Here is a 13,342-nt window from a genome sequence, read left to right on the forward strand (position 1 = left end):
TATTGATGTGAATATGTGAATATGATCCATTGATCATTATGGGCTCAAAAAAAATAGAGGTTCTTTTTTCTTTTTTTGGAGGTAGAATCTCACTCTGTCCCCCAGGCTGGAGTGCAGTGGTGCGATCTCGGCTCATTGCAGCCTCTGCTTCCTGGGTTCAAGCAATTCTCATGCCTCAGCCTCCCGAGTAGCTGGGATTAACAGGCACCCACCACTACATCTGGCTAATTTTTACATTGTTGGTGGAGACCACGTTGGCCAGGCTGGTCTTGAACTCCTGAGATCAAGTGATCCGCCTGCCTTGACCTCCCACAAGTGCCGTGATTACAGGCGTGAGCCACCACGCCCAGCCTAGGGTTATTTTTCTTAAATGTTTGGAAGAATGTATTGGTAAGGCCATTAAACCTTCTCTGTATAGAGAGCCTATTAATTCTAGATTCTGTGGAGTTTTATTATGTTCTGGAATTATTCTGATTTTGTTTCTTGTCAGATAAGTGCTTTTTTTAAGGAAATTTCTTTTCTAAATTTACAAAAACTGGCATAAAATTGTTTCTATTAATTTCTCATAGTACACCAGGTGTGGTGGCTCCTGCCTGTTATCACAGCATTTTGGGAGGCTGAGGTGGGAGGGTCACTTGAGCTCAGAAGATGGAGGCTGCAGTGAGCTATGATCGCACCACTGCACTCCAGCCTGGGCGACAGAGTGAGACCCTGTCTCAAAAAAAACAAAAAACGAAAAAACTACAAACCTCTCATCGTAGTTTTTATTTCTGTAGGATCTTTAGTGATGTCCCTTGTTTCATTATTGATACTGTTATTTGCACCTTCTGTTTTGTCCTTAGTCTTTCTGGTAGTTTAATCATCCTTGTCGAAGAGCCATCCTCGTCTCCTCCTCCCCTACCCCTCCTGCCCCTCCTCTTCCTTCTTCCCCTTCTCTTTTCCCACCAATCCTTTCCCTACTCTCCCTCCTTGTCACAGCACTGGGGAGTGAGACTGAGGCCCTGCAGCCAGGTGGGCCTTCTCTGTGTTCCCATTGTTTCCAGTGGAGGGCTGGGCTACCCAAGCCCCCAGCCCAGTAGCCTGGACATAGCCGACACTTATCTCTGTAGGCTGAGTTGAGCTGAATTTGCACCACGCCCAGCCCTCAACTCTCCACTGTTACCTCAGATCCACCCTCTGAACAGTTCACTGCGTCTGTGATGGGTGCTGTGCCTCCCCGTGGCCTCACACTTAGCTGTCTACACTTTGTTGGCACTGGTCATCAGCCAGCTACAGAATGCCTCTTTTTCTTTTCTAAAACCTGAGTCTTCTTTCCCCTTCAGCTGCCCACTGGTTTTGGTCAGCAGCTGGCATCTTGTGCACTCTGTGCTCCGTGGGTGTGTGTTCTAGGCCTGAGGCTGCCAGCGATGGCCATCAGCTCAGCTCAGCTCTGTCTACACCATTCGTTTCTGTTGGAAAAACCTGAACCAGTAGGTACTGAATGGCAGCTTCTCACGCAGCCTGTGGTGCCCCGCCTGGGACAGCTGTGTCCTGTCAGTGCAGAGCCATAGCTGTCCCTGTGCAACAGCCTCCCCCTACCAGGCCCTCACATACACCACTGCCTGGTAGAATTCTCTGCCTGTCCCTTGAGAGAGTTTTCTTACAATCTTGTCTGGGTCTTTCCATTATTTCTGCTTGATATAATTAACAGTTCAACTTTCCCATGAGAGTTTTTGAAGGCAGAGTCTCATGGTTGTCAGGGTCAGCCCTGCCTGCCTCTCAGGTGTGTGTGATTTCAGGTGATTACATTTTTGAAGAAGAAGGACAAGTTCATCAGCCTGGTGTTGAAGCACATTGGCACCTCAGCGCTTATGGACCTGCTGCTGCGCCTGGTCAGCTGTGTGGAGCCAGTCGGGCTCCGGCAGGAAGTCCTGCATGTGAGTCCGGGAGTCCCCCCAATTCTCAAGGGCAGGGGTGCTGCAGGAAGCCAGCTGGTTAAGTGCAGGAGCTCAGAGCACCAGGGCGCCTGGCCTTCATCTCTTCACCCAGCGTGCACTTCTCCATGGGGCTGTTAGGAGTTCTTGTCAAGGATTGTGGCCTGCACCTTTTCCACTGTTCTGACTCAACTTGCTCAGAAGCGCAGAGCAGAGAGGTCCCTGCTCTCTGCAGTCTCCAGCCTCCTGCTCTGTGAAGAGGCTGAAATGGACTTACCTCGCCTGCCTCCTTTTCCCCTGCCAGCGCCCACCCCCGTGGCTTAGAGCAGGAAATCAGTGAGGTGCTGGCCCTGCGTCCAGGCCTGTGCCTGCCAGGGATCCCCGGTGGACGGCAGTTACCTGCAGACCCCGTTGTTTACCCTGGAGTGCGCATGCGTCTGTTCTGATGGTGTTTAGTCAGTGAGAGCAGGTGCTGTAGTTCCCGAAAAGAGGAGGATGCCCCCAGAGAAGCCCGGGAAATCCATGCCGCACACACTTCCGCTCACTGTTCAGCCAGCTTTGTTTGTGGTGAGATTTAAAATAGAGTAGAGGCCGGGCGCGGTGGCTCTCGCCTGTGATCCCAGCACTTTGGGAGGCAGAGATGGGCAGGTCATGAGGTCAGGAGATGGAGACCATCCTGGCTAACACGGTGAAACCCCGTCTCTACTAAAAATACAAAAAATAGCCGGGCATGGTGGCGGCACCTGTAGTCCCAGCTACTCAGGAGGCTGAGGCAGGAGAATGGTGTGAACCTGTGAGGCGGAGCTTGCAGTGAGCTGAGATCGCACCACTGCACTCCAGCCTGGGCCACAGAGCGAGACTCCTTCTCAAAAAAATAAATAAATAAATAAATAAAATAAAATAAAATAGAGTAAACTGTGAGGCCCTCTGCCTGTTTCCTAGCTCCTAGAATCTGGACTCATCCGGGTGGTCACTCGCACTCTGAGGTTAGTGATGCTTCCTCAGGGAGCAGCTGCTCACTGGGAATGATCGACCGTCACCCACCTTTGCACAGTGGACACAGGATCAGTACTCGCTGTGGTCATAGCCGTCAGTGGGAAGCCTGCAGAACTGTCCATCAGGAAGCCTTTTAGCTGCTTTACTTGATTCACTTCACAAAGTAGCCACGTGGGGACAGGTCATCCCGTTCTGGGATAAGGAATTTAGGCACAGGGCACAGCAGTGCGGTGTGGGAGCCGGGTGTGGCCCAGACCTGCCGGACCCCAGCACTCACACTGGGCCCCTGCTGCCCTGGAGCTTGACCCCACAGTGTCCTGTGGCCTTGCCAGGGTGGGTTTCCTCGTCCTCGTCCTGGGAAGGTCCCGGCGCTGCAGGGAACAGCTGAGGCTTCTCTGGCTTCAGCATCCAGCAGCTTCCTGAGCTGTGGCCCATGTGGCTTATTTGCACCCTGGTCCTTAGAGAGAAATCCTGAAGACGGAGCTTACATGCGCACCGTTAGGACAGAGGGATGGTGGTCACCCCTTCTTATCTTTTCAACTACTTCCAGGACCTCCCAGAACTCAGTCATTGTGTGTTATTTGTGTTCTTTCTGGGTCTGGGACGTGCCAGGCAGAGTCTCTATTCTAGAAAACGGGTGCAGTGCTGCACTGAAGGGGAAAGGTTCCTGCTGTTTACTTAGACTTGAGCAGCGACACTGAAAGGCCTCTTTTTCTCTTTCAGTGGCTGAATGAAGAGAAAGTCATCCAGAGGCTTGTGGAGTTGATCCACCCGAGCCAGGATGAAGATGTGAGTGTGCTGCTTACCAAGCTTCGTGCATGCTAGCCCAGGCCTGTGGCTGCTGGGCCACCCACTGCTGCAGGCCAAGGGAGCGAGGGAGGGGCAAGTCATCCCTTTCCTAAGATGAGGATCCGTTGGGTACTTTTCTCTCTTTAATCAAGCACTGACTTCTAGGCTGGTTTTTTTTTTTTTTTTTTTTTTGAGGTGGAGTTTCTCTCTTGTTGCCCAGGCTGGAGTGCAGTGGTGCGATCTCGGCTCATTGCAGCCTCCGCCTCTCGGGTTCAAGCGATTCTCCTGCTCACCCAGGCAGGTGAGCCACCACACCTGGCCTCTTGCTTGTTTTCTTGTTGTTTAAATAGAGATGAGGTCTCACCACATTGCTCAGGCTGTTCTCAAACACCTGAGCTCAAGTGATCCTCCTGCTGCAGCCTCCTAAAGTGCCGTGATTACAGGAGTGAGCCACCATGCCTGGCCTAGGCTTTTTTTCCTTAACTGAAAAATAATATATGTGTATTATAAAAACAATTCTAGGACGGGCGCGGTGGCTCATGCCTGTAATTCCAGCACTTTGGGAGGCTGAGGCAGGCTGATCACTTGAGGTCATGAGTTTTGAGACCAGCCTGGCCAACATGGCGAAACCCTGTCTCTACTAAAAATTAGCTAGGCGTAGTGGAGGGTGCCTATAATCCCAGCCACTCAGGAGGCTGAGGCACGAGAATCACTCGAACCAGGGAAGGGGAGCTTGCAGTGAGTCGAGATCGCACCGCTGCACTCCAGCCTGGGTGACAGCGAGATTCTGTCTCAACAAACAAACAAAAGAACAATTCTAATAGAATTGTATTGGTCGTCTGTGACTGAATAGCAAATTACCCTGACACGTAGTTGCTTATGGCAAGTATTTTTACCTGTAGCAGTATCAGTTTCTGTGGATCAGGCATCTGAATGTGGCTTAGTGGCTCTTCTGCTCATTCTCTCTCATAGTGCAGTCATCTCAGAGCGCCCCTGGGGTAGAGGCCAGCTCCATGGTCACAGATGGCTCAGCAGCATCCAGTTCCTCAGGGCTGTGGGCCGAGGCCACCCTCGTCATTGCACCACGTGGGCCTCTCCACAGGGCAGCACATGACGTGGAGCTGAGCTTTCCCCTCAGTCTTACTGTATTTGGCTCATTAGAGCTGGGTGGCTGGGTCCAGCCCACACTAAAAGAGATGGGGGCTGTAGGGGCATGAACTCCAGGAGGGGATTGTTAGGAGCCCCCTAGAAGCCACCCACCCTGGAAGCACCTAAGGTGACAATGGGGCTCCCTGTGGTGATCCCTGTTGAGAGTTTGGGGTATATCCCAGCAGACCTTTTCCTAGCATTACACGTATCTATCTGTACATACAACCACGCGTCCCTGGCAAATTGGAAAACAGTGGTGCTGACTCATGTCTGAGGCCTTCACCGCTGCCTGGCCAGTCACCCTACTTTGTTCTCCATTAGCCCACAGGGCTGATCAGACAGATGGGAGAGGCCATGCTGGCGTCTGTAGGAAGCAAGGAGACCACCCTGCCTGAGAACCAGAGTCCACCCATGCATGTGGGTGTTGTGGACTGATGGCCTGTCCTGGGTCCCAAAGGCAGACCTCAGAGCTAATCTGGCTGCTTTGTTTTCTCCCTAAAATACTCCTGTGAGTGTTTGCTTCCCCTCAGTCTTCCCACAGCATGTGAACCAGTGCTGCAAGGAGTCAGGGGTTGTGTTTCTCTCTGAATCACATTTGTCTTCCCTAGAGAACAACCCCTGCATTGTCAGCAGGGGCAGGTTCCCATCAGGGATTGTGTGTTAATGTTTCCCTAGAAAAGTTGAGTCCTCTGTTTTCTTGGTAGCAACTTCCCTGTTTTCATCAGCTTACAGGACTGATTCTGAATAACAGCAGCTACTTATTACCACATTTAAAATACAGTATCAATAACATGGCCACATATTCAGTGTATTTCAAAACGTGGATCACAGGTATAGCCCAGTATCTGCATTGCATATCTGACCATTGTTAGGTCTGTTCTGAATTCCTAAAGATAGTTCAGTGCAGCTTAAAAAAAAGAAAAACAACCAGATCTACATTTTGACGACAGAAAAGGCATACTCGGGCTTCTTTGTTTTTTTTTTTGTTTTTTTGTTTTTGAGATGGAGTCTCACTCTGTCCACCAGGCTGGAGTGCAGTGGCGCGATCTCGGCCCACTGCAAGCTCCGCCTCCCGGGTTCACGCCATTCTCCTGCCTCAGCCTCCCTAGTAGCTGGGACTACAGGCGCCCGCCACCTCGCCCGGCTAATTTTTTGTATTTTTAGTAGAGACGGGGTTTCACCATGTTAGCCAGATGGTCTCGATCTCCTGACCTTGTGATCCGCCCGCCTCGGCCTCCCAAAGTGCTGGGATTACAGGCGTGAGCCACCGCGCCCGGCCTACTCGGGCTTCTTTGAAATGAAGCTGTTGTCTGGAATCTTTGTAGAAAACTGGTTTAGAGAAAGTCCCACGCCTTTTTTTTTTTTTTGGAGACGGAGTCTCGCTCTGTCGCCCAGGCTGGAGTGTACTGGCGCAATCTTGGCTCACTGCAGGCTCCACCGCCTGGGTTCACGCCATTCTCCTGCCTCAGCCTCCTGAGTAGCTGGGACTACAGGAGCCTGCCACCACGCCCGGCTAATTTTTTGTATTTTTAGTAGAGATGGCATTTCACTGTGTTAGCCAGGATGGTCTTGATCTCCTGACCTGATGATCTGCCCGCCTTGGCCTCCCAAAGTGCTGGGATTACAGGCCAGAGCCATTGCGCCTGGACAAAAGTCCCACATCTGAAAAAGAGAGAGAGAGAGAAAGAAAAGAAAGAGAATTTGAACATGACGATGGTATTGAATAACAACAGAAGTCTAGCATCTGCCAGAGAAGTAAGAGGACTTATGCCCTGTGTGCCCACCAGGGCTGGTCCTGCTGTTTCTTCTCCATACTGAGGGGCTCTGTGTTTCCCTTGTCTTTTCAGAGGCAGTCAAATGCTTCTCAGACTCTCTGTGACATAGTTAGGCTGGGCAGAGACCAGGGCAGTCAGCTGCAAGAGGCTCTGGAGCCAGACCCCCTCCTCACAGCGCTGGAGTCGTGAGTGCTGGTGGGCCGTGGTGCTGGTGGGCCTCCCTTTCTGGGTCATGGGGACATCTCTGAGCCTTGCTCTGAGCACCAGGACATGCTGCCACCTCCTCTGATTCACATTCGAATGAACCCCAGGTTCAGAGCCCATGTTAACTTGGGGCCTATTTCCAGAGGGAGGGGTCTCCAGAGGAGTCACCTGGTGGGTCTAGAGAGTGGGCCAGCAGCAGCAGGAGTGTCCTGAGGACCCTGGCGCCTGGCCTTGAGCCTGAGCAGGTTTAGGGTTTTGCTGGGGTCCTCCACGGGGAGCAAGGAGCATCCTTGCATCCTTCGTGTGTGTGTCTGCTCTGCCAGGCAGTGACCTCTGTGTGTGTCCAGCAGGCAGGACTGTGTGGAGCAGCTTCTGAAGAACATGTTTGATGGAGACCGTACAGAGAGTTGCCTCGTCAGCGGGACTCAGGTGTTACTCACCTTGCTGGAAACCAGGCGGGTTGGGTGAGTCTCAGGAGGAGAAATCGTATGGAGCTGAACTTGGTGCTTCGGTGATTGGCAGCCCACATGAACAGTCTGGATTATGTCATTTGTGTTTTTAATTTTTGATTATGCAAGTAATAACACAGATAGATTTCCCTTGTTAAAGGCTTGACTTTATGGCTGCGGCCAAGTCCCCTTGGACCCTCATCATCACTGGTGCTCCCTCTCCAGCCTGAAGCTGCTCGTCGTGGCCAGTTGGCGATGCATATGTCGACATGTGTGGAACAGGTGTGGTTGGCAGGTTTTCCCCAAGGACTGTTCTGACAAGTCCCCACAGCTCCTGTGTGTGTGTGGGTGTGTGTGTGGGGGGGGGGGGGGGGGCAGGATTTCCACTGTGACGCACAGTTATATATATATGTGTTTATCTTCCAGGTAGACACTGGCCCTCACAGGGTGGGGCTGTGGCATTAGCACTTGGTTCCCAGGCGACTGTCCTCCATTGCACTTTCTCATTCATCAGGTGTCATTTCTGTACCCACTGTGCAGTAACACAGGCCCGAGGAGTCAGAGACCTGAGACACAGCCCCTTCCCTTTAATTGCTCCCATCTGGCACAGGAGGCCAGCGTGTGGACAGCCAGGGTGATGCAGAGTGGCAAGTGCCGTAGACATGCACCCTGTGTCTCAGGGCTCACGAGAAGGGACCCACATGGGGCTGGTGGGTGGAGCCTCGCAGTCAGGGATGTTTTCCCTGAGAGGCCGCATCTGTCAGAGACAGCACCTGGGATGAGGCAGTGAGGGGGTCCCAGTGTGGACACAAGCGTGGGGCAACATGTGGCAGAGGAGAGGAGCTTGCTTGGAGGAGCTCCTTTGCTGTGACCCCACACCGCTCTCCTCAGCTGCAGCTGTTGGAGGCCTGTGGAGGCACGACAGTGAGTAGGCAGAGACAGAGGAGTCAGCAGTGGAAGGGAGTTCAGGTGAAAGTTGAATTTGTTTGAGGATAGGTGCTGGACACCCTTCTCTGACCCCAGGTAGAAATTTCAGGAAGTGTTTGAAACTGTTTCTCTGGATCACAGTGTGGCCTAGAAGGCCCTCAGGTCATGGAAGGCTGGGCACTGCCAAAGCCGTTCAAGCAGTTGAAACTCCAAGGAGGACGCCCATGAGGCGCACGTGGAAAGACAGTCGAGTGGAGAGTCTGTGAGGGAGGCACTGGGACGGGGGTGTGGCTGGCCTGCCAGATGCCCAGGAGATCCTATGGGTGTGTCTCGAAAGGGCCATGTCAGTGTTGTCTGGGCACTTCCCCTCCTGGCCTGCCCCTGGCCCTGGAACCCCATCTGTGGATTCAGGGTCCCCACGTGCCAGCGGGAACCTGATATCTCCAGGACAGTTCCGTCGTCACCAGTCCATCACATGCGACGATGTCTGACTCTCCCAAGGTGACTGTAGCTCCCTCATTTCCGCATTCTGGGGAGAATGTAATTCAGCCCCCAACACTGATAGCCTGTGCTTTTTTAAAGTGAAAGAAAAAGGAACAATAAGAAAATGACAAGAAATTGACTTAACCCTGGTAGTGAGGTTGTTAGGACTGTCTGTCTCTCTGTCTCTCTCTCTCGTGCTACCTAATACTTATTTGTTAGTTTATTAACCAAAAATAGTGTTGAAATGTTACCGTTTTTCTCTAGTTAGGCAAGTGGAATATTGATATTTTAATCTTCATAAACCCAGGAAAGCTGAGCCACTTCTGAGGCCCAGGCTCAACCCTACATGTGATGGAGGGGACTGTGTAAAAATCAGGAAAACAGAGATAAGCCAGCTGTTTCTCTTTGATTCTTGTGCTGCTGATGATGATGATTTTCGGACGGTGTCTTGCTCTGTCACCCAGGTGGGAGTGTGGTGGCACGATCATATCTCAGTGCGGCCTCAGAGTCCTAAGCTCAAGCCATCCTCCCGCCTGTCCCTTGCAAAGTGCTGGGATTATAGGTGTGAGCCACTGCACCTCGCTCTCTGATTTTTAAAATTATTTTGCTTATTACTTTAAAAAATAAGTGATTATGTATTATTTTTACAACTGGAAAGAGTGTTGAAATAAATATCTCAGAAGACTTGCTTAAAAACACCACAGGGGCTGGGCATGGTGGCTCACACTTGTAATCCCAGCACTTTGGGAGGCCAGGGCGGGCGATCACCTGAGATCAGGTGATCGAGACCAGCCTGGCCAACATGGCGAAATCCTGTCTCTACTAAAAATACAAAAATTAGCCGGATGTGGTGGTCCATGCCTGTAGTCCCAGCTACTCGGGAGGCTGAGGCAGGAGAATCGCTTGAACCCAAGAGGTGGAGGTTGCAGTGAACTGAGATTGCACCATTGCACTCCAGCCTGGGCGATGGAGTGAGACTCCAGCTAAAAGAAAAAAAAAAAAGGTCCACACAGGAACAGTGTGAAAGATACAGGATAGCAGTGAAGGTTTTCAAAGCAGGAGGACGGAGCAGCACCCCCACTGGTGCTGGGGGCAGTGAGTCCTGCATCACTTCCCTTGCCTCCATATTCTCGGATGTCACAAGCAAGCATCTTCCTGAGGGTCTTTAGTGCCTTTCTCTTCTACCTGTACCAGTCACCAGATCACGTGTGCAGACCTTGGGTAGCTGCATTCCTCTAGGATTTATTTTTGGGAACGTTAAGAGGGCTCTTTCTGGAAGAAGAGGGTGCACTGAGTTGCTGGTGAGGTTGGACAGGGCCCTGGTGTCCCCGGTCTCCATCTGCTTTCCTCATCCACAGGACAGAGGGCTTGGTGGACTCCTTTTCTCAGGGACTGGAAAGGTCATACACTGTCAGCAGCAGTGTACTACACGGCATCGAGCCTCGGCTGAAGGACTTCCACCAGCTCCTGCTCAACCCGCCCAAGGTAAATGGCCGTGGCGACTGCTGAGTGCCTTTGGAGGCGTCGCAGGGGAGGTTGATTTGCAGGGAGGAGAACCCACAGCTTGTCCCATAGGAAGCAGAGTGTGGAGTGAATGTGTTCTAAGACAGCCGTTCCCACACCCCCACTTGAGAAGCACTGGGTAGGTGCCAAAACACATTTTCAGGACTGCTCTCCCAGATCTGCAAATGCTCTTCTCTGCCTCTGCAACTGACCCGGAGGTCACCATAGGCCTGGCCTCCAAGTTGAGGGCACCTAGCTAAGGGATGCTCGGCTCCTGAGAGAGGGGACCAGGGGGTGGCAGGGGAGGCCCTTTGCCCCGCTCAGCAGCACTGGGCAGTGCGTGGGTCATGTTGAGGAGGGTGAAGCACACAAAGGCTCCTCCCGGCTCAGACTGCCAGCCAGGCAACTGCCCATCCCATCTCACCCTCCCCAGACACAACCCTCCTGCCCCGCTGCGTAGCGCCCTCCTTACCTACACACCACCTTGGTAAGATCCACCTGCCCCACTGGCGAGCCCTGGGGGGGCTGGGATTCTGTGTTGTCAGCCTGGATCCTTCAGTGAAGAGAAGGCAGACGCGTTGTGCTGAGTGTGGGGGAGCAGAGAAGGCCTATGGCCCATCTGAGGAGGCATTTCCGTCCGTCTCCCCAAAGTGTGTTCACGGGACACTTGTTAACTTGGTGTTCTGAGGTCGTGTCCGCAGAGGGAGCCCCACTGGGCATCCTCAGTGAGGCATCATGCCAAAGGCTCTGGCCTCAGACTGGTGCCACTGGCCCCATCTTGGACATCTCACCCCCTGAGGTGCACGGCTCTCTGGCCCCACAGGCTCAGACTGGAGTGCCCGTGAGCATCCTGGGAGCACTCTCTGAGGCCCTGAGGGGAGCAGCAGCCTCTTCACCCCACTGATCCCTTCATTTCTTCTGGCAGGCAGCCCCCCCTGAGGAACCCCCACCATGTACTTCACCACCCTAGGCTGGGTCCCAGAGACCCCAGCAGTGGCCTCATTGCTCACAGGGCCTAACTTGGTGGTGCCTTCTGTGTTTGCAGAAGAAAGCGATCCTGACCACCATTGGTGTGCTGGAGGAGCCCCTGGGGAATGCCCGTCTGCATGGCGCCCGCCTCATGGCAGCACTGCTGCACACAAACACGCCCAGCATCAACCAGGAGCTCTGCCGGCTCAACACCATGGACTTACTGCTGGTAAGTGGGCCCTCAGCCCCGCTGCGTGTCTCAACACCATGGACTTACTGCTGGTAAGTGGCCCTTAGCCCCGCTGCGTGTCTGTGAGGCTGTGGACTTGTCGGGAGCCGCAGAGTGGGGCCCCAGCATTTGGACAAAGCTCTGCCAAGGGGAGGTTCCAGTCCCAAGTCCCAAGGCTGGACCACAGGTCTCTGGTGGGGCACAGAGCAACAGTGAGGTGTGTCTCAGCTGTAGGCTCACGGGAAGTGACAAGTCTACTGTAGAATTGCCCTGAAAGCAGAAGGCGGATTGCTAACCCTGTTTGACGGAATGGAGTGACATGTCTACCTCCTTTCTCATGTTCTGACTGAGCAACGTAGAACTTACACGGTGGTTATTTAGTATAAAATGTGCTAAAAGAGAAGCTTCCATCTTCCACAATCGAAGGTCAACCTGGCAGTTTTTGTCAAAGCCAGCGGGCAGTGCTTCTCCATCCTGCAGACGGCTTGCATGATGCTCCAGGTGTCTGGGGAGAGGAAAGGGCAGGCGGTGCTGGCGGGCAGTGCCAGTGAGCAGCCCTGGCTGTGGGCAGCAGGCTCCTCTGCAGAGAGCACGGGGCTGCTCCCCTGAGGGCAAGGGGCACTGCCCTAGTGGGTCCTGTCGGCAGACACAGCCTCCCCTCTTCTGCCTGGCTCTGGGGCTCTGCTGGAATCTCCCTGCAATCTTAGTCCCAGGATGAGCCGGCCTCAGAACTGGGCTGGAAGTGCCGTCTGGCTCAGAAGTTCTGTCAGCATGTAGAAGTTCTGGGGCACTGCTTTGGCTGTGAGATCCCAGGCTGCTTCAGGGAAGCAATTACAAAAGACCTGCTTTCCTTTTCCCTCTTCTTTTTTTTTTTTTTTTTTTTTTGACACAGTCTCGCTCTACCGCCAGGCTGGAGTGCAGTGGCGCGACCTCGGCTCACTGCAGTCTCTGCCTTCTGGGTTCAAGCGATTTTCCTGCCTTAGCCTCTGGACTAGCTGGGATTACTGGCACGCGCCACCACGCCCAGCTAATTTTTTTTGTATTTTTAGTAGAGACAGGGTTTCACTATGTTGGCCAGGATGGTCTCAAACTCCTGACCTCATGAGCCACCCACCTTCGCCTCCCAAAGTGCTGAGATTACAGGCATGAGTCACTGTGCCCGGCCCCTTCTCCCTCTTTAAAAGAATTCTCTCTTCCACTTTCTTCCTGTCTTTTATATTTACTGTGGTAAAATATCATAACATAAACTTGGCTGTTTTAACTATTTTAAGGTGTGTAACTCAGTGCATTCACCATCTTGTACAGCATTACCATTATCCATATCTAGAAGTTTTTCATTTTTCCAAACAGACACTCTCTCTCTGTTAAACACTAACTCCCCATTCATTCTCCCTCTCCACAGCCTCTGGCAAACCACCTTTCTCTTTGTCTCTGACTTTGACTGTTCTAGGTATAGTTTATGAGTGGAATCGTAAAGTATTATCTGTTTGTGACTGACTGACTTCACTCAGCATTGTGTGCCCGAGGCCCATTCAGTATTGTAGTGTGTGTGCAGATTTCCTTCCTTTTTAAGGTTGAATAATTACTGTGTGGGGGGCCCACGTTCTATCCATGCATCCATCAGTGGGCAGCTGGGTTGCTTCCAGCCTTGGCTGTTGAGAATAAGGCTGCTGTATATGTGGGTGTACAAATACTTGTTTGAGTCCTTACTTTCAGTTCTTTTGGATAAATACCTACGAAGCCAGGTCATGTGACAATTCCATGGTTAATTTTTGAGGCCAGACCTTTCCACAGTGGCTGCACCATTTTATCCTCCTGTCAGCAAAGGCTCCCCTTTCTCCACATCCTCACCCTCATCCCGCCGACACTTGTCTTCCTTCTTCTGGTGATACTCATCTGAAGTGGATGTGGAACGGTGTCTCCGTGTGGTGCGTGTGGAACGGTGTCTCTGTGTGG

General features: G+C 52.5%; 1 protein-coding gene across 31 annotated transcripts in view; it reads left to right on the top strand.

The window, feature by feature from the left end:
* Positions 1 to 13,342, top strand: part of PPP6R2 (protein phosphatase 6 regulatory subunit 2) — a 77,235-nt gene that overhangs the window by 40,804 nt on the left and 23,089 nt on the right. For 12 of the 31 annotated variants that reach the window (XR_002733545.3, XM_023221644.3, XM_023221649.3 and 9 more), the window contains 7 exons: positions 1,779 to 1,916; positions 3,633 to 3,698; positions 6,695 to 6,807; positions 7,174 to 7,290; positions 7,501 to 7,557; positions 10,044 to 10,170; positions 11,234 to 11,386. Coding sequence is in view for 30 of the 31 variants with exons in the window: in XM_023221644.3 (XP_023077412.1) it covers positions 1,779 to 1,916; positions 3,633 to 3,698; positions 6,695 to 6,807; positions 7,174 to 7,290; positions 7,501 to 7,557; positions 10,044 to 10,170; positions 11,234 to 11,386 (771 nt within the window). In the remaining variant the exon portion in view is untranslated. The remainder of the gene's footprint in view (positions 1 to 1,778; positions 1,917 to 3,632; positions 3,699 to 6,694; positions 6,808 to 7,173; positions 7,291 to 7,500; positions 7,558 to 10,043; positions 10,171 to 11,233; positions 11,387 to 13,342) is intronic. The other 19 variants (XM_023221657.3, XM_023221660.3, XM_023221646.3 and 16 more) reach the window with 3 other exon arrangements.

This window comes from Piliocolobus tephrosceles, chromosome 19 (assembly GCF_002776525.5).
Source record: "Piliocolobus tephrosceles isolate RC106 chromosome 19, ASM277652v3, whole genome shotgun sequence".
Taxonomy (NCBI): domain Eukaryota; kingdom Metazoa; phylum Chordata; class Mammalia; order Primates; family Cercopithecidae; genus Piliocolobus; species Piliocolobus tephrosceles.